We start from the raw sequence: 20,000 nt of genomic DNA, 5'->3' as shown, positions 1-20,000 counted from the left end.
CATGAACAAGAATGGGGGATAAAACCAAGAGGAAAAACATCAGCATTGTTTTTGCTGTAGACATTAAATTTTAATCGTTTTGGTTTTATTTTAGTAAGTAATCATTTCGAATGTTGGAGATGCTGGAGATGTGCACAGCTGTGGTGCTTAGTGACTTTCCAGCATCTGTGTAAACCTACCTCGGTGAAGGAGAAGGTGTAAGAGAACATGAAGGAGAAGGAGTAAGAGAAGGAGAAGGTGAAGGAGAAGGTGTAAGAGAACATGAAGGAGAAGGAGTAAGAGAAGGAGAAGGTGAAGGAGAAGGTGAAGGTAAAGGTGAAGGAGATGGTGTAAGAGAACATGAACTAGAAGGTGTAAGAGAAGGAGAAGGTGAAGGTGAAGGAGATGGTGTAAGGGAACATGAAGGAGAAGGTGTAAGAGAAGGAGAAGGTGAAGGTAAAGTTGAAGGAGATGGTGTAAGAGAACATGAAGGAGATGGTGTAAGAGAATATGAAGGAGATGGTGTAAGAGAATATGAAGGAGAAGGTGTAAGAGAAGGTGAAGGTGAAGGAGATGGTGTAAGGGAACATGAAGGAGAAGGTGTAAGAGAAGGTGAAGGTGAAGGAGATGGTGTAAGGGAACATGAAGGAGAAGGTGTAAGAGAAGGTGAAGGAGAAGGTAAAGAAGAAGGAGAAGGTGAAGGAGAAGGTGTAAGAGAACATGAATGTGAAGATGAAAGAGAAGGAGAAGGTTTAAGAGAACATGAAGGAGAAGGAGTAAGAGAAGGTGAAGGTGAAGGAGATGGTGTAAGGGAACATGAAGGTGAAGGAGAAGGTGTAAGAGAAGGTGAAGGTGAAATTAGGAGAAGGTGAAAGCGAAGGAGAAGGTGTAAGAGAACATGAAGGTGAAGGTGAAATTAGGAGAAGGTGAAAGAGAAGGAGAAGGTGTAAGAGAACATGAGGGTGAAGGTGAAATTAGGAGAAGGTGAAAGAGAAGGAGAAGGTGTAAGAGAACATGAGGGTGAAGGTGAAATTAGGAGAAGGTGAAAGAGAAGGAGAAGGTGTAAGAGAACATGAGGGTGAAGGAGAAAGAGGAGAAGGTGTAAGAGAACACGAAGGTGAAGGAGAAAGAGAAGGAGAAGGTGAAGCTTAAGGAGAAGGTGTAAGAGAAAGTGAAGGTAAAGGTGAAGGTCTACACATGCTCGCCTGTTCCTTCACACAGAACTGATAATGGCATGTTTTGACAGAGTGGAATTTAACGTCTGACGGCTCAGCACTTTTTTTGCTCCACATTAGACACCACTAAGGAACACAGTTTGGTTGTTCAGGTGCTTGAGACACGAGTGATTTGCTTGAATTGTCGTCAGGCGGCGATGTTGTTATTGCTCTCGCCGTTAACCTGTCAAGTCCGCTAAGGCGCATACTGATGTCACGGATGCTTGCGATTTCCCCACCAGCACTCATCAGCACGATGAACAATTTGGCAATAATCTCCAGGTACGTTGTGTGTGGGTGTGATGACTGACGGGTGCAACAGAGCGAGCCGTAAACACTCGGTCACTTTTTAAGCGTGACTCTGTAACAGTAATTACGAGACGTTCCAGAGGTGCAGATTTTAACGAGATTTGATTTCTTGCTACAACACAATCTGAGACCTCCAATAAAAAATCCACTACAGCTTAATCAGCGATCAGAGCAAACCTGTTGGAGGACAGCAGGACGTCTGGTCGAGACTCACTTTATCTAGATGAAGAGGGCTTTGGCCTTCCTGATCTTCAAATGACTAGGAGAAGATTTTTGTCTTTGAGCTCAAACTCTACGTGCGAGAGACCTTTCAGATAAGCGTACGCTGTTTGTACGACTCAAATGTTCAAAATTTAAGGGAGAAAAGGGAACTTTTTGTTGCTTTTGGCTCAGAATTTCGATTTCAGCCAAAAATTTCCATTTCTCCAATACAGACTACTCAGACTGCTAGGTGCGGTCTAATACTAATACTGAGACCTCACATTCAGATGAAAAGCAGGTCAGGAAGAGTATTATTGAGTGTGTGTGTGTGTGTGTGTGTGTGTGTTGGGGGGGGAAGGAGTTGTTAGTGGTTTTAGTCAGACTGTGGTTTAGAATACTGCTTGTGCTTTAGATTTTGTCCTTTAGCACTGGGACTTTACTGATTACCGAGCGTTTTATCGATCTCTTTTTTTTTTTTTTTTTTTTTTTTTTTTCTTCATTGCTTTGGAGGAAACACGGAGAACAAAAGCAAGCAGAGTTCCGAGCCGTATTTGTCTGAAGCCACATTTGGTCCTGGTTTTAATAGAAGCAGGAGTTCCGTGCTTAAATTCAAGGGCCGTTACCTCAGAAAGTCTTTTTTTTGTGTTTATAAATGCAGCATTTTTTTTTTTTTTTTAAGATGTAGCCTGTATTCCACTGGGCAAATACACCGGACCAGCTCTATACACTAGTGTGTATCTACACCTCGCTTTTGCCCCTTTTCCACCGAGGCAGCTCGAGTGCTGGTTCGAAGCCTAATTTAGAACCAGTTCTTTTCTTTTTCTACACCCAAAGCACCGGCTCTGAACCAGGAAAACTGGTCCTTAAGTAGCACCAAAACGTTGCTGGTCTAGACTTAAGAACCGCTTGTGTCAGGAGCTGTGGGCGGGGCTGTGGGCGGGGCTACTGTTAGCGCATTTGTAAATGTACCTTAAGTGTACTAATGTTTAATACACTTTTACTTTACTGCAATATGATACATTATCAGCAGACATGATAGTAGTTAGCTACATGCTAAGGCTAACGTTTTTCTGTGTTAATGATAAAATAACGTCATGTACTTTCCGTTATTCTCTATTACAACCTCCGTTTATACAGATTACATGGAGCTGCACGTAAAGGTTGGATTCGCCGCGTTTGGATGCTAATGTAGGTTCACAAAGCCATGAGCATTAAAGTAAAGAAACATCCGCTATTGTTGATGTTGTGTTTGTGTTTGACGCTGCTGCGCTAACGTTGCTGTGTAACGTGACACGTATACAGTGACATCAGACTCGGCTCTGTGATGCTCTCTAACTGATGGAAAGGCAAACTGGTTCTCAGAAGGTTCGCCAGTGGAACCTGCACCCGGTTCTTTTTGGTGGAAAAGGGGCATATCTGTGTTCAGCTCCTCTGACTGGTTTGTATTTTACGAGGTGGATAGGAGGAGGGTCGAGCAGCCGAATGCACAGAGCCTCGACTTGTTGTCTTCCGTGCAGCCGAGGCCTTTATTATTCGCTCTGTTTACATTAATTACCAGTGGAACATCAGCTCCTGGTTAGATGAGCAGGTATTGCATGTAGTTTGGTGTTAACTAGATAACCATGGGGAATATTTACATGTTGCATTTCTCTAGCATGAAATCTGTACAATAAAATATTACATCTTGATGTACAGCTGTCTGTACAAATCACAGGTTTATATTATTATATCATCATCTTCTAATTAACAGCTAATTCACTGGGGCACGATTCAACAGAGACAACCAAAAAAAAAAAGGAAATGCTTTTCAGCCGACTCAAAAAAAAGTAAAATAAGAAATAGGATAAAATAATTCAAATAAAAGTAGACAGAATTACTTGTATTAAGGCTTTTAATAAACAGTTCAACTTTTGTAAAGACATTCTTGGTGTCATCTCTTGATGATAAAGATCAGCCTTTAGTTTTTCCGCCATGTGAAAGTCTTCAGGATCGTTGACTTTGTGCCTTGTGCTTTTATTATTAGAGCGAACAGCTGTTTGTAGCTGTAAGAAGTAAGTAAGTGATCTACGTCTAACTCGAGTGACCGACGTCTCTTAGAAAAGCTGAGCAAGGGAAAAAATGTTGCTGAATTTGTGAAAAGAAATTTTCTTTTCAGTGTTTTGTATTTATTTTAGATGTATAGCGTTAATGAAAGATCACGTTGTTGTGGCGCTGGGGTTTCTGTGACTTTGTTTTTATTTATTTATTTTTTCTTGCAAACTGTACACAAAGGCCGCAGTTAGTCATGCAGAACGGTCAGAGAGCTGGAAAGTCTTCTGACTGCACTTTCTGCCTTCTGCCAAAATGTAATAAGTGGTGCTGCTGTGTGTAATGATGTCATTACTGATGAAAAATGACTGCTATACCTGCAGCTACTGAGCGGGGCAAAGCCGAAACAGCAAACTCTGGTCGTTTCTCTCTCTCTCTCTCTCTCTCTCTCTCTCTCTCTCTCTCTCTCTCTCTCTCTCTCTCTCTTCCTCTGCGCACTGTTTGTATGAGGAAGTGATTGGGTGGTGCCGGTGCGTACGTGCTACTCCACGCGAGCACATGGCAGAGATCACAGCTCACAGTGCCACAGCAGCGTCTCTGCCTGACCTTTAAATCCCTGCTGGAGGCCTAGACTAACTCTGTCTATCTGTCTATCCATCTATCCATCTGTAACACACACACACACACACACACACACTCTTGTATTAGGCATGCAAACGTTCACTGTCATCACAGCAAACAAGAAATATTATTTTTTCCTCCAAAGGATACATTTGAACCGAAACGGAGAAATCTGTATACATTTATTCACGGTATTTTATTCAGACAGTCGAGTTTAAATAAGCTACACCACCCTGGCAGTCTGAAACATCTTATAATGTGTAAAAAATGATTCCATTGACTATTAAAGTCTCGCAATTAAACTTCAAAAATCTGTTGTCCTGTCATATGAAAACTGTCATATCATACAAAACTCTCTGAGACGCTCTGTTTAGGAAAAGAATCGGCGATGGGTTTGCTGTGACGAACCCTGACACGAATCCACCGGTTTTGTGTTTTGCTTTGTTTTTTTTTATATAAATTATCCATGTGTATTCTATTCAATTTCATCTGTATAGCACGTTTAACAGTGGACATTGTCTCAAAGCAGCTTTACAGAACATAAGAAATTATAGTACAAAAAGGTCAAGATTAATATTAGACTTAGAGTTAAATGTGTTTCGATTTATCCCTCAAGTCTGAGGCGACTGAGGCGACTGTGGTGAGGTCTAGACTAACTCTGTCTGACTGTCTATCTATCTATCTATCTGTCTGTGTCTATCTGCTATCTGTCTGTATCTATCTATCTATCTATCTATCTATCTATCTATCTATCTATCTGTCTGTATCTATCTATCTGTCTGTCTGCTATCTGTCTGTGTCTGTCTATCTATCTATCTGTCTATCTGCTATCTGTCTTTGTCTATCTGCTATCTGTATCTATCTGTCTGTCTGTCTGTCTGTCTGTCTGTCTGTCTGTCTGTCTGTCTGTGTCTGTCTATCTGTCTATCTGCTATCTGTCTGTGTCTATCTATCTATCTGTCTGTGTCTATCTATCTATCTGTCTGTCTGTCTATCTGCTATCTGTCTGTGTCTGTCTGTGTCTGTCTATCTGTCTATCTGCTATCTGTCTATCTGCTATCTGTCTATCTGCTATCTGTCTGTGTCTATCTGTCTGTCTGTCTGTCTGTCTATCTATCTATCTATCTATCTATCTATCTATCTATCTATCTATCTATCTATCTATCTATCTATCTGTCTCTCCCTCTCTCTCTCTCTCACGTTTGTCCTTCTGTTTCCTGCCAGCTAACACACACACACACACACACTCTTGTATTAGGCATGCAAACGCTCACTATGTTATCGCAGCAAACAAGAAATATTATTCCCTAAACTCCCAGAGATGGAAGAGGAAGAAACCTTGAGAGGAACCAGACTCAAAAGTGAACCTCATCCTCATTTGGTGACACTGGAGGGTGTGATTATAATCTGTTATAAACACCAGAGTGTTTAACAGAGAGTCAGATACAGTCTGAGAACTGGGTATTGATTAGAAGATTGTTGTCCTCAGAGACCACACGGATTTGGAATCTTATCTTCTCTTGCTGTGGGACGTCTGTGAAACATTCAGTTACCGTTCTCTCTTGCGCTATAGCAGCTATCGATACACGTTCAATTACCAGCATCACATATTTTTTCCCTTTTTTTTTTTTTTTCCACCTTTTCTGAGAAGCTGCAAAAGTATTGTCCATCCTGAAGACTTAGGAACATATTTACCTCTCTGATTGTTTAAGCTCTGACACCGGAGACTCCTTCCACGGAGAATTTGTGTCCTGTCGCTGTATTACGCTTCAGGAAATGAGCTTAAAGAGCAACAATCTAGCAATGTTTACGATTTTATTCAAAACCAAACGCGAGTAAAAGTTGGCAGAATTCACTGAAGTTGATTTGCAAATCGCAGTTTTGTGAGGGGGAAAAAAACAAACAAACAAGAATATTAAGAGCCACTGAAGTATACTGCGGTTTTTGTGGTGAAATTAGTTTGTTTGTTTTTTTTTTATTCTGCTCACATTGTTTTACGTCTGGATCGTTTCGACTCTTTTCCATCCGGCGACGTCTCAAAGACTTTTATTGTCGTTCAGTCCACTGGATTCTAAGTACAGATAATGATCCAGCTTCCAGAGAACAAAACCGTTTGTCTTCTTCCAGTAAACTTTAGCAGCATGCGACTTTTAGTTTCGCTCATCTCTCAGAACGAGAGCGCGGGAGTGAAAAGGAAACTCAGACTTGCGTTGCCGACGGTGTGAGGTCTGCTAACGTGCTTTTAGCAAGAGCAATTTCCACTGTGGGTGTGACAGTCTTGTTCAAGAGAGACTCTGGAGAGAAATGAGTCATTTCTGTGATTTGGGCCATTTGTTCTTGAAGAAAATCAGATGCATGATTGTGTCAGTATTAGTACATAAAGTTTGGAGAGAATATAAAGAAATTTTGCTGTCATCTGTATGTATTTTTTTTTTTTAATAGAGAAGGTATAATCTTTGGGTCTCGTTCAGGAAAATTGTCTATATCTGGCTTTTATGGGTTTGAATTCTCTTTTTTTTTTTTTTTAATTCAAATTGAAAGCAGATTGCTCCCTGTATGCCTTCCAGCCATGTTCAGCCTCTGGGAGCTCAACTTAACAACTCGAAACCCCTTAAAGTTTCCTACATAGTCCAAGGCCAGAAGTTTTTCTCCTCTTCTAAACGATTATTGATCTGGAGGTTTTATCAACAGCAAGCAACTCTGAGAGTCTCAGGAGCGGAGTTAAGACTTTACTACGTATGCCGTGTTTCTGCCGAAAGCATCAAAAGGATTTGCAGAGCTCTGAGACATGCTCGAGTTCATTTGTTGCTCAATATCGTAAAACGATTAGCCGCAGCCCTTACGTAGAAGCGCCTAGCGATTAGCAGTCGGAGGTCGGACAAGGCTTCTGCCGCCAGCAATTATGGGTCTTAAATCATGTGCTGAATGAATTTATATAGGGCACTGCAAGGCTGGAGAGGAAGCGCAGAGAGATGGCTGAGGAGTTCACTTCCAGATTTTATTCTCCTCTTTGCTGCTTTGTTTAAAGGAAATAAAAACTATTTTAGAGCCCAGATCTTTAATCCCATTGAGAACGTAACAATAGAGACTTGTTAATCCACACCCTTTGTTTATGTATGGTGTTTGTTTCGTTTTTTTCAAATGATAACGTGAGGTAATGTTCACCTTCAGAAATATAGAAATGGCTCTCGAGTGACAAAAGGAGCAAAATTTGTCATGCTATCTGAATGGGAGTGATGGCATACTGTCTCTCTCTCTCTCTCTCTCTCTCTCTCTCTCTCTCACCTGTTTTTCTAGCCAGTCATAGACATGGAAGAGGTCGGATAGGACCGTGTTCCCCCAAAAGTTCCTGGGGTAAGTCGTGGCCTAATGGTTAGAGAGTTTGACTCCTAACCCTAAGGTTGTGAGTTCGAGTTTCGGGCCGGCCACGATTGAGGGACCCTTGAGCAAGGCACCGAACTCCCCCAACTGCTCCCCGGGCGCCGCAGCATAAATGGCTGCCCACTGCTCCGGGTGTGTGTTCACGGTGTGTGTGTGTGTGTGTGTGTGTGTGTGTGTGTGTGTGCACTTTGGATGGGTTAAACGCAGAGAACAAATTCTGAGTATGCGTCACCGTACTTAGCCTTATGTATGTCACGTCACGTCACGTCACGTCACAAATGTGAATAATACTGAGTCAGTTCACATAGTTGCTTTTGTTGAAAGCTTGAAAAATGGGCAGGTGTAACGATCTGAGCTTTGACCTAGGCCAAATTGTGATGGCTAGACGACTGGGACAGAGCAACTCCAAACTGGCATTTACGTTTATGGTATTTGGCATTCGTCCTTATCCAGAGCGATTTTATATTTTATCCCATTTTATACAACAGCAATTGAGGGTTAAGGGCCTTGCTCAGGGGCCCAGTGGTGGCAGCTCAGTGGACCTAGATTCAAACTTTTTTAACTTTCCAATTGGTAGTCCAACACTTTATCCACTAGGCTACCACATTCCCCACATGGCAAGTCTTGTGCGGTGTTCCCAGTTAGTACCTACCAAATGTAGTCCAAAGAAGGACGACCAACTGGTGAACCAGCTGTATGTAGCTGCAGAGTGGGTCAAAGTGCCCATACTGACTCCTGTCCACCACTGAAACACTTACAAAGTGCATTTAAGAATCAGAACTCAAACATGGAGCAACGGAAGTAAGAAGCCTGGTCTGGAAAGCCAGCCGAGGCAGTGCGGCGCTCTGGGAAATGTTCCTCGTGCCCTGCCATTCACGTGGATGTACTTATCTACATGAATATAGCACGTACCACCTACCTAAAGATTGATGCAGACCAAGTCATGACCACCAGGTTCCCTGCACAATATTAAGCAGGTGTTTTTTGCATTACGGCTGATCGGTGCATATGCAAAAGCAAAAAAATATCAAGTTGATTATCTTCCATTGGCAAACAATGATTACATATTTTTTTTTCTGTACAATATTTATTAAAACCTTGCAGCATCTGGGCTCTCCTGTCACAGCTGCTGTTCTAGAAAATGAATCACCACCTTTCAACCTATCAGAGTATTCAACAGAGCCGTAGTATAATAAAAAGATATGATTTGTTTCGATTTGGCTCTGATCTCCTGTACTATTAAATTTTACACTGATCTTCGCAATGAAGTTTTAAACACAGGTGTGTTTTACGAGGATCTTTAAGCCTCGCAGTCATGCTAATGCCTGGGTTTTTAAGAATGATCACTTGTTCAGGTTTCCTTCAGAGGGTGTTGAGATGCATTTGCTTAAGAGTTTCAGAAATATTTTGGAACTCCTTGGAAACCTTGAGTGGCACATAAGAGAGAGCGTGCAAGTGCACCATCAAGCCTTTTAGATTGAAGTGCCTCTCCTTTTAGAGTGCATGCAAGGTTACTGTAAAGACACTTGAAAAGGCTCCACTCGACTCTTGTTTTAATGGCACGAGATGTCTTCATCAGTTTCGTCATAATAAATCACCGGGTGACGAGCAAGTCAAAACGAGTCCAGCAGACCAATTGTACAAATGTCAGGAGCGCTCTGGATGAAGCCAGCTAATATTCTGCTCCTCCTACAAGATGCTCCAGAAAGCAGGTTCTCAGCAGTGCACCTGTTGCCCAGGCAGCAGCTCAACAAAACAAGCAGAAGGGTTGCAGATGAGAGCGGCTGTAAGCAGTTCGGATCTGTCAATGCTGTCACCAGAGCGTGCCAGGAGCTGTCGGGTGCCGCTGGGAGTAGCCAGCCTCCCCGTTACTCAGCACCGAGTGGGCAGGAAGGTGTGACTCAAGGAATTTTCACATTGGGATAAAAAAGCACATGACTGGTCTTGGTACGAACGGTGCTCTAGAAAGTAGAAACATCAGCAGGAGCAGAGAACAAGAAAAAAAACGATCCTGACAGACGAGAATAGAAGCAGACGGCGGAGACGGATTTGAACAACGAAAACATAGAAATGTTTTGCATGAACAACCACTTCGGCGTGCTTTAGCGGAAGTTATGCGGATGAAGAAATTGTAAAATTTAGATCAATAACAGGCACGCCAGACTCGTGTGAGGGGGGAATGGGTTTTTATCTCCGTGTACGTTTTGCAGACGCTCTTATCCAAACAGTAGAAATCCAAAGCAACCTGCAAGACAAGTGACTGATACTAATTTCTAACAGGACCTAAATAGAACACAGCTGGTTCACGTTAGCAAACACTAACCTCAGTGTGCTTTTTCAAATCAGATTCATACCTTCTAGTTTTTGCTTACTTCAGTTTGTTGAAACATTTAACCCGAGGAAGGCCAGAACACTCATCCTCAGGTTCCACTGCAGTCTGTGGGATCCATTAGCAATGTTCAAGGATTCATGGCATGAGCGATAAGTTGACTCAGAGACATTTTCGGCTGAGTGCTCGAGGCAGAATCAATAAACAAGAAAAATTCCTCGACTTTAGTTTTCTAAAGCTAAACCCTGCATAGCTTTTGTAACAGAAACTCATTTGTTGCTTATTCTGATATTGTGCAAACGATTCAGCTAAAGTCGACTCATCAGGCCAGAGACATCGGCACCATCAGCTCAGTAAGGAGTAAGTTTTCGCCAAAGCGTTTTATTTCCCTTTCTGGTTTGATTAGCTAACCAGCGAGACAGCTGGTTTAAAAAAAAGCTGAAAACACAAACGTTTATGTAAAAAAACAGACTAAGACATATACAGCGATTCTCACGTATTCAGAGTCAACGATGCTTATCCGACGTGGTTGAAATTAAAAGCGATATTACGACACAAAACATAATTACGGCGGATTCTTCTTAAAAGCACTCACTCACTCGTCTTCTACCGCTTATCCGAACTACCTCGGGTCACGGGGAGCCTGTGCCTATCTTGGGTGTCATCGGGCATCAAGGCAGGATACACCCTGGACAGAGTACCAACCCATCGCAGGGCACACACACACACTCTCATTCACTCACACAATCACACACTACGGACAATTTTCCAGAGATGCCAATCAACCTACCATGCATGTCTTTGGACCGGGGGAGGAAACCGAGGTACATGGAGGAAACCCCCGAGACACGGGGAGAACATGCAAACTCCACACACACAAGGTGGAGGCGGGAATCGAACCCCCAACCCTGGAGGTGTGAGGCGAACGTGCTAACCACTAAGCCACCGTGCCCCCCTTCTTAAAAGCAGTGAAGTGATTAATAATGTTTAAAAACTTCTCATCATTCAATTCAATCAAGTTTATTTATATAGCGCTTTTTACAATGGACATTGTCTCAAAGCAGCTTTACAGAACATAAACACAGAGCCAGAAGGTAAACATAAGGAGAAGTATAAAGAATTAATATAATAAAAATTCAAGATATATATAGTTCATTATAAGCAAGAAATCTTTTGTTCCTGGACCTTCACCAATGTTTAGTCGAATGCAACAGAAGACACTTGTGAAAAGCACAGCGTCAAACTTAATAGCATAAATAAAGCTAATTTAAAAAATACACAAAAAAATGACTTCAAGGCTAGTTCAGGATTGTGTACTCGCATGTTTTTTTTGTTTTGTTTTGTTTTTTTTTACCCCCCCTTTTTTTTTCATCTTTCTTCTAGCCTCGTACGTCTGTCAGATCGTCTGAGCAGCAGTCACTCTCGGGTAAACAAGGATCCAAAGAGTTGTAAATGGTGTTGGAGGTTTGTTTCCATTGCTTGGGCATATGGTGATTTTGACATTGTGAATGGAAACTTTGGGGCGATTAATGAAGAGTGTTTAAAATCTGAAAGTCATTACACTGCTGTGTTGTGGGTCGGTTTAAGCGCCTTTGTTCTATGAGGAAAGAACAAAAGATGGCTCGAGTGTCCTGGGCAGTTCTGTAGTCCTTCTGCATGCCACGTTTTATATGTTTTCTTGCGTTACTACTTGCTTTCAGAGTTTATGAGGGGAATTAGCTGATGAGTCAGAAATACTCCGGGTGGAAAAACAAACAACAAAACTTCTACATGGAGGAATTGATAATGTGTCAAAATCTTACACAGTTAAAAGTGAATGGCAGAAATTTTGCTCAGATTTTTTTTTTTTTTTTTTTTTTTTTTTTTACAGTGAATTAAAAAGTAACCTGGTGAAATGATTATTTATTTTATTTATTTTTAATTTTATTTATTTTTTTATTTTATTTATTAAATTTATTTATTTTATGAATTTGGGTGAAAATGAGTTAATCTACAAAAAAAAAAAAAATAAAAAATAAATCATTATTTAATCAAACCGAAGTAAAATAATATTTACCACTAGTTAGAATTTGACTTGGTGCCTGGCTAGTAATGTTAGCTACTGGAATTTATGCGAATCTAAGCTGGTATTAGCAAAGAAATCAGGCTAGCGTTGTTAAATTTTAGCAGTTCTTACATTTTGTGTGGTAAAAAAATTTTTTTTTGGCAAATTTCTTGGAGTTTATATCGTAGGGAGGTAAAGGAGACACCATTTATTTATACAAGACTTTGTGTAATCTTTTGAGGAGCTTTGTAGTCTAATATAGTAAGAATTTCAAAAAGACTGACACAAAGTTAAAAGGAACACGCGAGAATAGAAACAAGTCCAATTTAAAATTTTGACAAAGAAGGCAGATTGTGAAAATTCTGCTTAGACTACTGTAGTATATATCTGAAGTAAAGCTAGCCGAGTTCGTAAACAACGCGTCCTCCTGTCTCACGGTTCGATTACCACACCTGTTTTCTCTGTGAGTCAGCCGGTTACTTTGGCGTTCCTTTGCAAACAGGAAACAAACACCAGCACTGTTCGGTGCTCGAAAAAGAACATTCGAAGCAGTTTGAGTCTGATCTGCGGCTTCAGAATATCTTTTGAATCTTGGCAGATTTGTTCTGAGGAACCTGGCTTCAAAACTCCATCCAGAGACTGGCTTCAAGTCTCTACACTCCATTACACCGGCCTTACAAAAACACTTAGTGTCCAGTGAACGCGGCCAACGAATAATTTACGCAGTGATTTTACACCTGGTGTTATTTAGTCCCTTTGTTTGTTGATTGATTGGTGGCCATTTGCAAGATGTTCTGTAACAACAGGAGGTTTTTTGGATGATTGATCAGGATTAAGGCATAGAAAAATTGTATCACTATATTAAGTCAAAATTGATTATTAATTTGTTGTTTATTTAATGAGGGGAAAATGTTATGATCCTCACCTCTGCCCTAATTGCCGCTATGTACTTCTAAACCATTACATGTTGTTATTAAAATGAGTTTTGTTTTGTTTTTACGAAATGTTTATTAATGCGGGGGGCACGGTGGCTTAGTGGTTAGAACGTTAGCCTCACACCTCCAGGGTTGGGGTTCGATTCCCGCCTCCACCTTGTGTGTGTGGAGTTTGCATGCTCTCCCCGTGCCTCGGGGGTTTCCTCCGGGTGCTCCGGTTTCCTCCCCCGGTCCAAAGACATGCATGGTAGGTTGATTGGCATCTCTGGAAAATTGTCCGTAGTGTGTGATTGCGTGAGTGAATGAGAGTGTGTGTGTGTGCCCTGCAATGGGTTGGCACTCCGTCCAGGGTGTATCCTGCCTTGATGCCCGATGACGCCTGAGATAGGCACAGGCTCCCCGTGACCCGAGGTAGTTCGGATAAGCGGTAGAAAATGAGTGAGTGAGTGAGTGTTTATTAATGCTGTTTTCCCTTTGACAACCTCTTACCTCATCCAGTCTAAATATTACAGCAGGCTATTTTCAGCTCAAAGCTTTGACATGCTGTAGCTCTGTTAGGTCATGAGACACCTTTTATGCAAATAAAACAGTTAACGCTTTATGATTGCTTTATGTACTTTAAGGCTTATTCGAGACTTGTCGAAGTTTAAACAGTTTGCCGTGAGAAAGTCGAAGTGGAAAAAATGTTTTCATTAAAAAATAAAATAGAAAGGATTTCAATTTCTCACAGATTTAATTTAATTTGTATTGTTATTATTATTTTTTAAGTGGTACAGATGGAAAATGGAGGAAAAACATTGAATTGTTTTGATTTAGCACAACAGCAAATCAAGAGTTTGTGATTGTTATTGAGTGAAAAGCTTTTGTTAGCTTTTATTAATCTCCGTAGCGCTTTTTCAGTTGTGCGGCGATCTGAGTAACTATGATTCAGCACATTGCTGGTGGTGGTGAGTAACTGTGCTGGTGTTTGTCTTCACAGCTGCTGGAGTATGTAGGAAAGGGAAAGAGCATCATGGACGTTGGACTTGCTCAAGCTCGCCAGCCTCTCTGTACACGGAGCCACTACTTCGAGGTAGAGATCGTGGACCCTGGAGAGAAGTGCTACATTGCACTGGGCCTCGCTCGAAGAGTAAGTAACCTACACAGCATGGAATCATAGTCTATAGTACACCTTGTAGGGGTTTAACACAGAAGTGGGTGTGGCCTAAACTGGAACGTTCTTTCTTTCCTAATTTATCCTTGTCTCCTTTTGCCCCATCTTTCTTTCTTTCCTTCCTTCCTTTTCTTCCTCTCACTCTTCATCCATCCATTGCCCATTCTTTACTTCTTTTTTCCTTCCCGTTCTTTCTTCCCTCATTCTATCCTACCTTTCTCGTTTCCTTTCTTTATTCCTTCCTTCTGTCTTTTTGTTTCTTTTGCTTTCCTTCTGTCCTTCTTTCCTTTCTCCCTCTCCCTCATTCCCGCCACCTCACTGTTCCTTTTTCAGGTTCCTTTTTCAGTTCCCTTTTTCCCTTCAGTTCCTCTCCTTTGTAAATCTGTCCACCTCTTCCTTCCATCCATCCATCCATCCTAAGCTTTTGTGTATTATTAACATTAGCAAAAGTTGTGCAAAGGTTTTTAGGGTAAAATGTTAAAAAAAAAAAAAAAAATGCTTAAACAACTAAACTAACTTTAGTTTACTAACTAATAAATGTCTTATTTATTTATTTTATGGTTTGACGTGCTGTATTTGATTGATTTCCATGTGCCTGATTAAGATGTCTGAACACTTACCAGTTAACACAGTTACTTCATTTATTTTGCAAATAACAAAACAAAACTCAACGAATTAGTCAGCTATTATTTCGCCACTGATAGAAGCTGATTTTTAAATGCTAGAACTTGTTGGTTTGGAGGATGCAAAAGCAATATGTGTAACTATAAATCTTTTTTTTTTTTTTTTTCTTCAAGGCTTAATCTTGGAAAATGTCCTTATTTAGATCTTTATAATTAATACATTTAGTCATATTTGTCTCTAAAATGTGGAAATTTTGGTGAGGCCTTTTGAAATCCTCATTGCTTCCTTGCCTGTATTGAGTACCGTACAGTGGAACCACACATGGTGCATCATCCATTTTCACCTGCCCCGAGGCGGAGCACGTTAAATGTGGAGCAGCCTCGTGACAAATCACCTCTTGCTCTTTCCACCACATGAGACGTGCAGAGGAAAAGAACACTCAGCACTGTCTGTGTAACACTCGAAGTCTGTGCTCGGAGCAGAGAATTTTTTCCATGAAGTCGGAGTCCAAACGTAATCAAAGGGCTCGTCTAAACGACGCGGCAACAAACGAATAAATCACTTTCCTAGTAAAAATCACTGACTCCCCTTACTGTTGTCTTTACACATAAACAGTTCTGCTTCACGCTTTCCTCTTAGTTATCCTCAATCATTTTAACTGCTGACTCGTCTTCCTGCCTCTTGTCTCAGGGTGGCCGTGGACGTTGTTGGGCTAATTACTCTCAGGTCTGCAACCGCAGACAGTAAACATGCTTGTCAACTGAAGGCTTGAGCAAGACCTATGACTGCGATGTCCTCCCTGGGGAAGGGGGGGGTAATTTTGGGGAATTTGGGAGGGAACGGCGAAGTCAGTCTACGGTAGGGGTGGCAAGGTTTATCAAAGGTGCTGTAACTTCCCATGGTACATAGCAGCCTTTAAGCATCTGTATTGTATTATGTCGCAAAGGGCAACAAAGGTGATAAAGCAGGTAATTGCAGGGCTCCTTAAATACTGTTTACGTGCATTGGACGTTAAACTTCGCACAGCATCCTGTGTCTGAGAGATCATCACACGCATGCTTACGAGCTGCTAATAAGACAGACCTGCCAAATTTTTTGTGTTTTTGTGTATAGGAGCCTTTCATTTAACGAGTTGTCACTCAATAGTACTGACGTTTGTTCAAAGTGCTTTGAAGGTGACTCTATAATCTTAACGCTGCGTTCAGCTTAACTCACTAGTACAAATTCTAAATTTGCTTGAGCTTGGCAATGAAGTAGGGTGGGAAAAAAGCCGAGTTTAGAAATTTTGAGTTACAAGCTTTAGTCGCAACCTAGCTGACATCCTGTAGAAGCCAAACCCACTTCCCCACCGGCTGATACGCTCGTCTCCCACATGACCGACGCTCCATCGCATCCTGTCAAAATCAACTGACGATGGTTCACTGATCTACAATGAAATAATTCAGAGTATGTTTGACTTGGCTGACATTAGACAAGTTTAGAGTTTAACGTTGGTTAATTTAAAAAAGCTTTTTAGACAAATCTTAGACAAGTTATTTATCAAAAGTACTGTATCAAAAATCTACTGCGTTTTCCTCACTGGAACCCTTCTCAGGACTATTACATATTATTCCTAGTCTGATAAAATCTAATTCCCAGTTTGGTTTCTGTGTAAGAACATGAGAACAACCTTCTTCAACATCACCTGCTTCCACAAGCAACTGCTTCTACCCTTAAAGATGGCACTTATTTTGAATGGTCACTAAACTGTACGCGCTATTCTTTTCCCAGTACTGTTCAAGCAGTCAAACTGCTTAGCTAAGCTGGCATTCCTGAACATGGTACACCAGTTGGCGACATCTAATCTCGCTTTTGAATAAACATTCTGTAGCTCCTAATTACCTGAAAAACAAAAACATTCTTTAGAGTTTTATAGCCAGTCTCTTGAATATCTAGTAAAAGCTATTGAGAAAGCAAAGGGAAACGGATCGCACTTGATTTGAGATCAGGCTGATCTCAGTCTTCTACTCCTTGTCAATTCAACAGCACTTGCAGGCATGGACAAATAAGTTAATTAGCCATCCCACTACATGCCTGCCCAGCTCCATGTTTTGGTTGCATGGAAACCAAAGTGAAAACTTTGTTGTGCTTTCGTCAATGTTTCCATGTCCCTGCATGCTTCTGATTCTGAAAAGATCGTCTGTCATCCGTGCACGCTAATTAATCTGCTTAGTAAAAATCATTCTACCATCAGGCCGATCACTCCTCAGGCTACGTGAGACGTCTCTAATTGTTGAACCTACTTGTCCGACAGGCAACTACACATAATGATAACAACGAATCGCCCGGCATGTCGCACCTTTGAACCACCCTCTCGGAATAAAGCACTAGAAATTAACAGCTCATTCAGAATCAGTTAATCAAAGGAACATCATTTTAATGCTTTTAGACTGCAGTGTGGTTCATTTCTGTGGAAACCTTACTCCCAGGGTTAGGGTTAGGGTTAGGGATTTCACCAGCTTCTCGTTTGAATCTCCTGAGTACTTCTATTTGTTTCCGGTCACTAGGATACAGGACAAAGGTCCGATAGGAGGTAATAAGAGATGGAGGTGTGTAGCATGTAGTGAACCTGTCTCCATCTCTTATTACCCTTTTGGCCTTCCTGACCTGAGACATCCATTTCCTTTCCTTCCTGTGATTCGAACTCCAAGCCTTTTCAGAAACACAGGACTTAATTCATTTACAAGGCCAGCACAGACCAGGAACTTTTTCTCCCAGCAAACCATTTTATATTTCTAATTCCACGGTGACGAGAGGTCGGCACAAAGGAATCTCTCAACGCTCACATCGTACCCTTGCTGTGGAGCCCGTACTGTACCTGCCTCCCTGCTTGACTTATCTCCGCGCTGTTAGGAGATGGGCATCAACCTCCATCAACAGCCTCTCAGCGACTTGTTGATTTTGCCACAGTGTGGAAATGCAGGCGGCTCAAATAACGCAGAGTAACCCTCCTGCCACGGATCAGATAGGATTGAGTCGGTGACAAAAGCATGACTGTTTGTGTTCTTTGGAAGTTGTGTTCTGGCTTTTAACCACCAGTTTGGACAACACAGCCCTCTGTACAGTAGTTCATTGGAAAGGGTTGATCTAGTCCGGTGTTTTTCGATCATTGCTACCTGACTGTGTGGATGTGAAACACTGATACAAATCATTCCAATGTATGCAATTTGTGGATGTTCACCATGGAGGAAAAGCTTCTACAAAATGAAGTTACATATTATAACGATTTATTTTGACATGTACAATCTTCCAAGACGGCCTTCGTTTGTAATACGTTCATCTGACGTGTCTTATGTGCCTTTGTTCAGTGTCATGCACTAATCCTAACGCCCCACGGGAGGCTTACATTGAGATCGTTTTTTAACTGGAACCGTAGGATGAAAAATAAAGGGGATGGATGCTTAAGCATATCATCCATCATGCTAAGACTGGTTCTGTGGCTTTTTTTTTTTTTTTTTAAAACCAAGACAGTAAATCCATCAGCTTTTGCTCCGTTGCTTTCTCATCCCCTCTATTTTCCTAATTAGATAAACAGATCAAACGACATCCAGCTCTCAGCGCAACACTGCCGTCGGCCACATACTTTACTGAGCCTGAACCAAAACAGTTTCCACGTAATCTTGGAGACGTGTTTACAAAAAAGCAGGTTTTGTGGTTACAGAGCAGAAAATGAGGCTTTGGCTGAATAGGAACGTGTAAGACACGTTTCACCGTCTATCCTCCTTCCTTTTCTCCTTCTCTACTTCCCTTTCACGTGTTCCTGAGAAGTGCCGACATTTCCTTCACCTAAAGGAAACGTATGAATTGCGTATAAACCCTTTATAATTAACATAAAGTAGTCAATTGCATTCAAGATTTTGGTCATTCTTCTTTTTTTGTGTGCATTTTTAGTCTCTATTCTACCCACAATCCCATTTTCCCCATCCGATAACAGCAGTGCAATGGGATTTAACCCCTGCTTCATCTCTACTTAAAGAGAGTGGCGCTTTAGTCCTTTATTCGGTCCAGCTCTCTCACCTCCACATCTTTTCACCCATCACCTTCATCTTTGCTGCATTGCATTCTGGAACTTATTCTACACTGGATTTGTCATTAAAATGATGTTGAACTTTGCTAGCAAATAGCGATTAGAACAGAAAAGAAACTCTTGGTCTTTTGATTTTAGGAACCAACAAACCAAATCAGTTCTCCGAATATTTTGAAATTTAAAGGCATGGTTTTAGTCGAGGGGGCACGTTCGCCTCACACCTCCAGGGTTGGGGGTTCGATTCCCGCCTCCACCTTGTGTGTGTGGAGTTTGCATGTTCTCCCCGTGCCTCGGGGGTTTCCTCCGGGTACTCCGGTTTCCTCCCCCGGTCCAAAGACATGCATGGTAGGTTGATTTGCATCTCTGGAAAATTGTCCGTAGTGTATGAGTGAATGAGAGTGTGTGTGTGTGTGCGCTGCAATGGGTTGGCACTCCGTCCGGGGTGTATCCTGCCTTGATGCCCGATGACGCCTGAGATAGGCACAGGCTCCCCGTGACCCGAGGTAGTTCGGATAAGCGGTAGAAAATGAGTGAGTGAGAGTTTTAGTCTAACATTCTGTCGAAATGGTTGAGAAACGGACGTCAGGGAGATCTTCCAAACGATCTTCTACACTCGGGGGCAAAAGAGGTGATGTGTTATTTTTATCTCTCGAGCCTGATAAGAGCATCAACATTAGGCAGTGAACGCCTCATTTGTGCACCGAGCCATTAGGAAGAGGCAAAACATTTCAGGAATGAATAACAGTTGTGGAGTCGTCGTGCAGGTGCTTTGCTTTGTAGAGACACAAAAATGTAAAAACACATCTCTGATCGTTAACTCTGACTCGTTTACTGATCTTATCAACAAACCAAAAAAAAAATCATTTGGCTGCTGTGAGTATTTCCTTCTACTAGAGACGCATCCCGTTCTGTTATTTGAAAGCAATCACGGGGAGAACAAATAATAACACCGTTAACCAGACAAACACACACAACAGGCTCAGTCTCATCTTCACTAAAACCATTCTTTCTCCAAACATGACCAGCTGAAACATCACCAAAGAGCTTCGTCTTTCCTTCCCGAAGATTCATATATTTATTTAATAAGGAATATTTTGACCTTCAGTTTTTTTTTTG

General features: G+C 41.5%; 1 protein-coding gene across 1 annotated transcript in view; it reads left to right on the top strand.

Annotated features, from left to right (window-relative positions):
• Nucleotides 1-20,000, top strand: part of spryd3 (SPRY domain containing 3) — a 45,661-nt gene that overhangs the window by 13,859 nt on the left and 11,802 nt on the right. Inside the window, exon 7 of the mRNA XM_060894057.1 lies at nucleotides 14,021-14,170. Within this exon, the coding sequence (XP_060750040.1) occupies nucleotides 14,021-14,170 (150 nt within the window). The remainder of the gene's footprint in view (nucleotides 1-14,020; nucleotides 14,171-20,000) is intronic.

Source organism: Tachysurus vachellii, chromosome 19 (genome assembly GCF_030014155.1).
Source record: "Tachysurus vachellii isolate PV-2020 chromosome 19, HZAU_Pvac_v1, whole genome shotgun sequence".
Lineage (NCBI taxonomy): Eukaryota > Metazoa > Chordata > Actinopteri > Siluriformes > Bagridae > Tachysurus > Tachysurus vachellii.
This window is presented reverse-complemented; position numbering and strand designations above follow the sequence as displayed.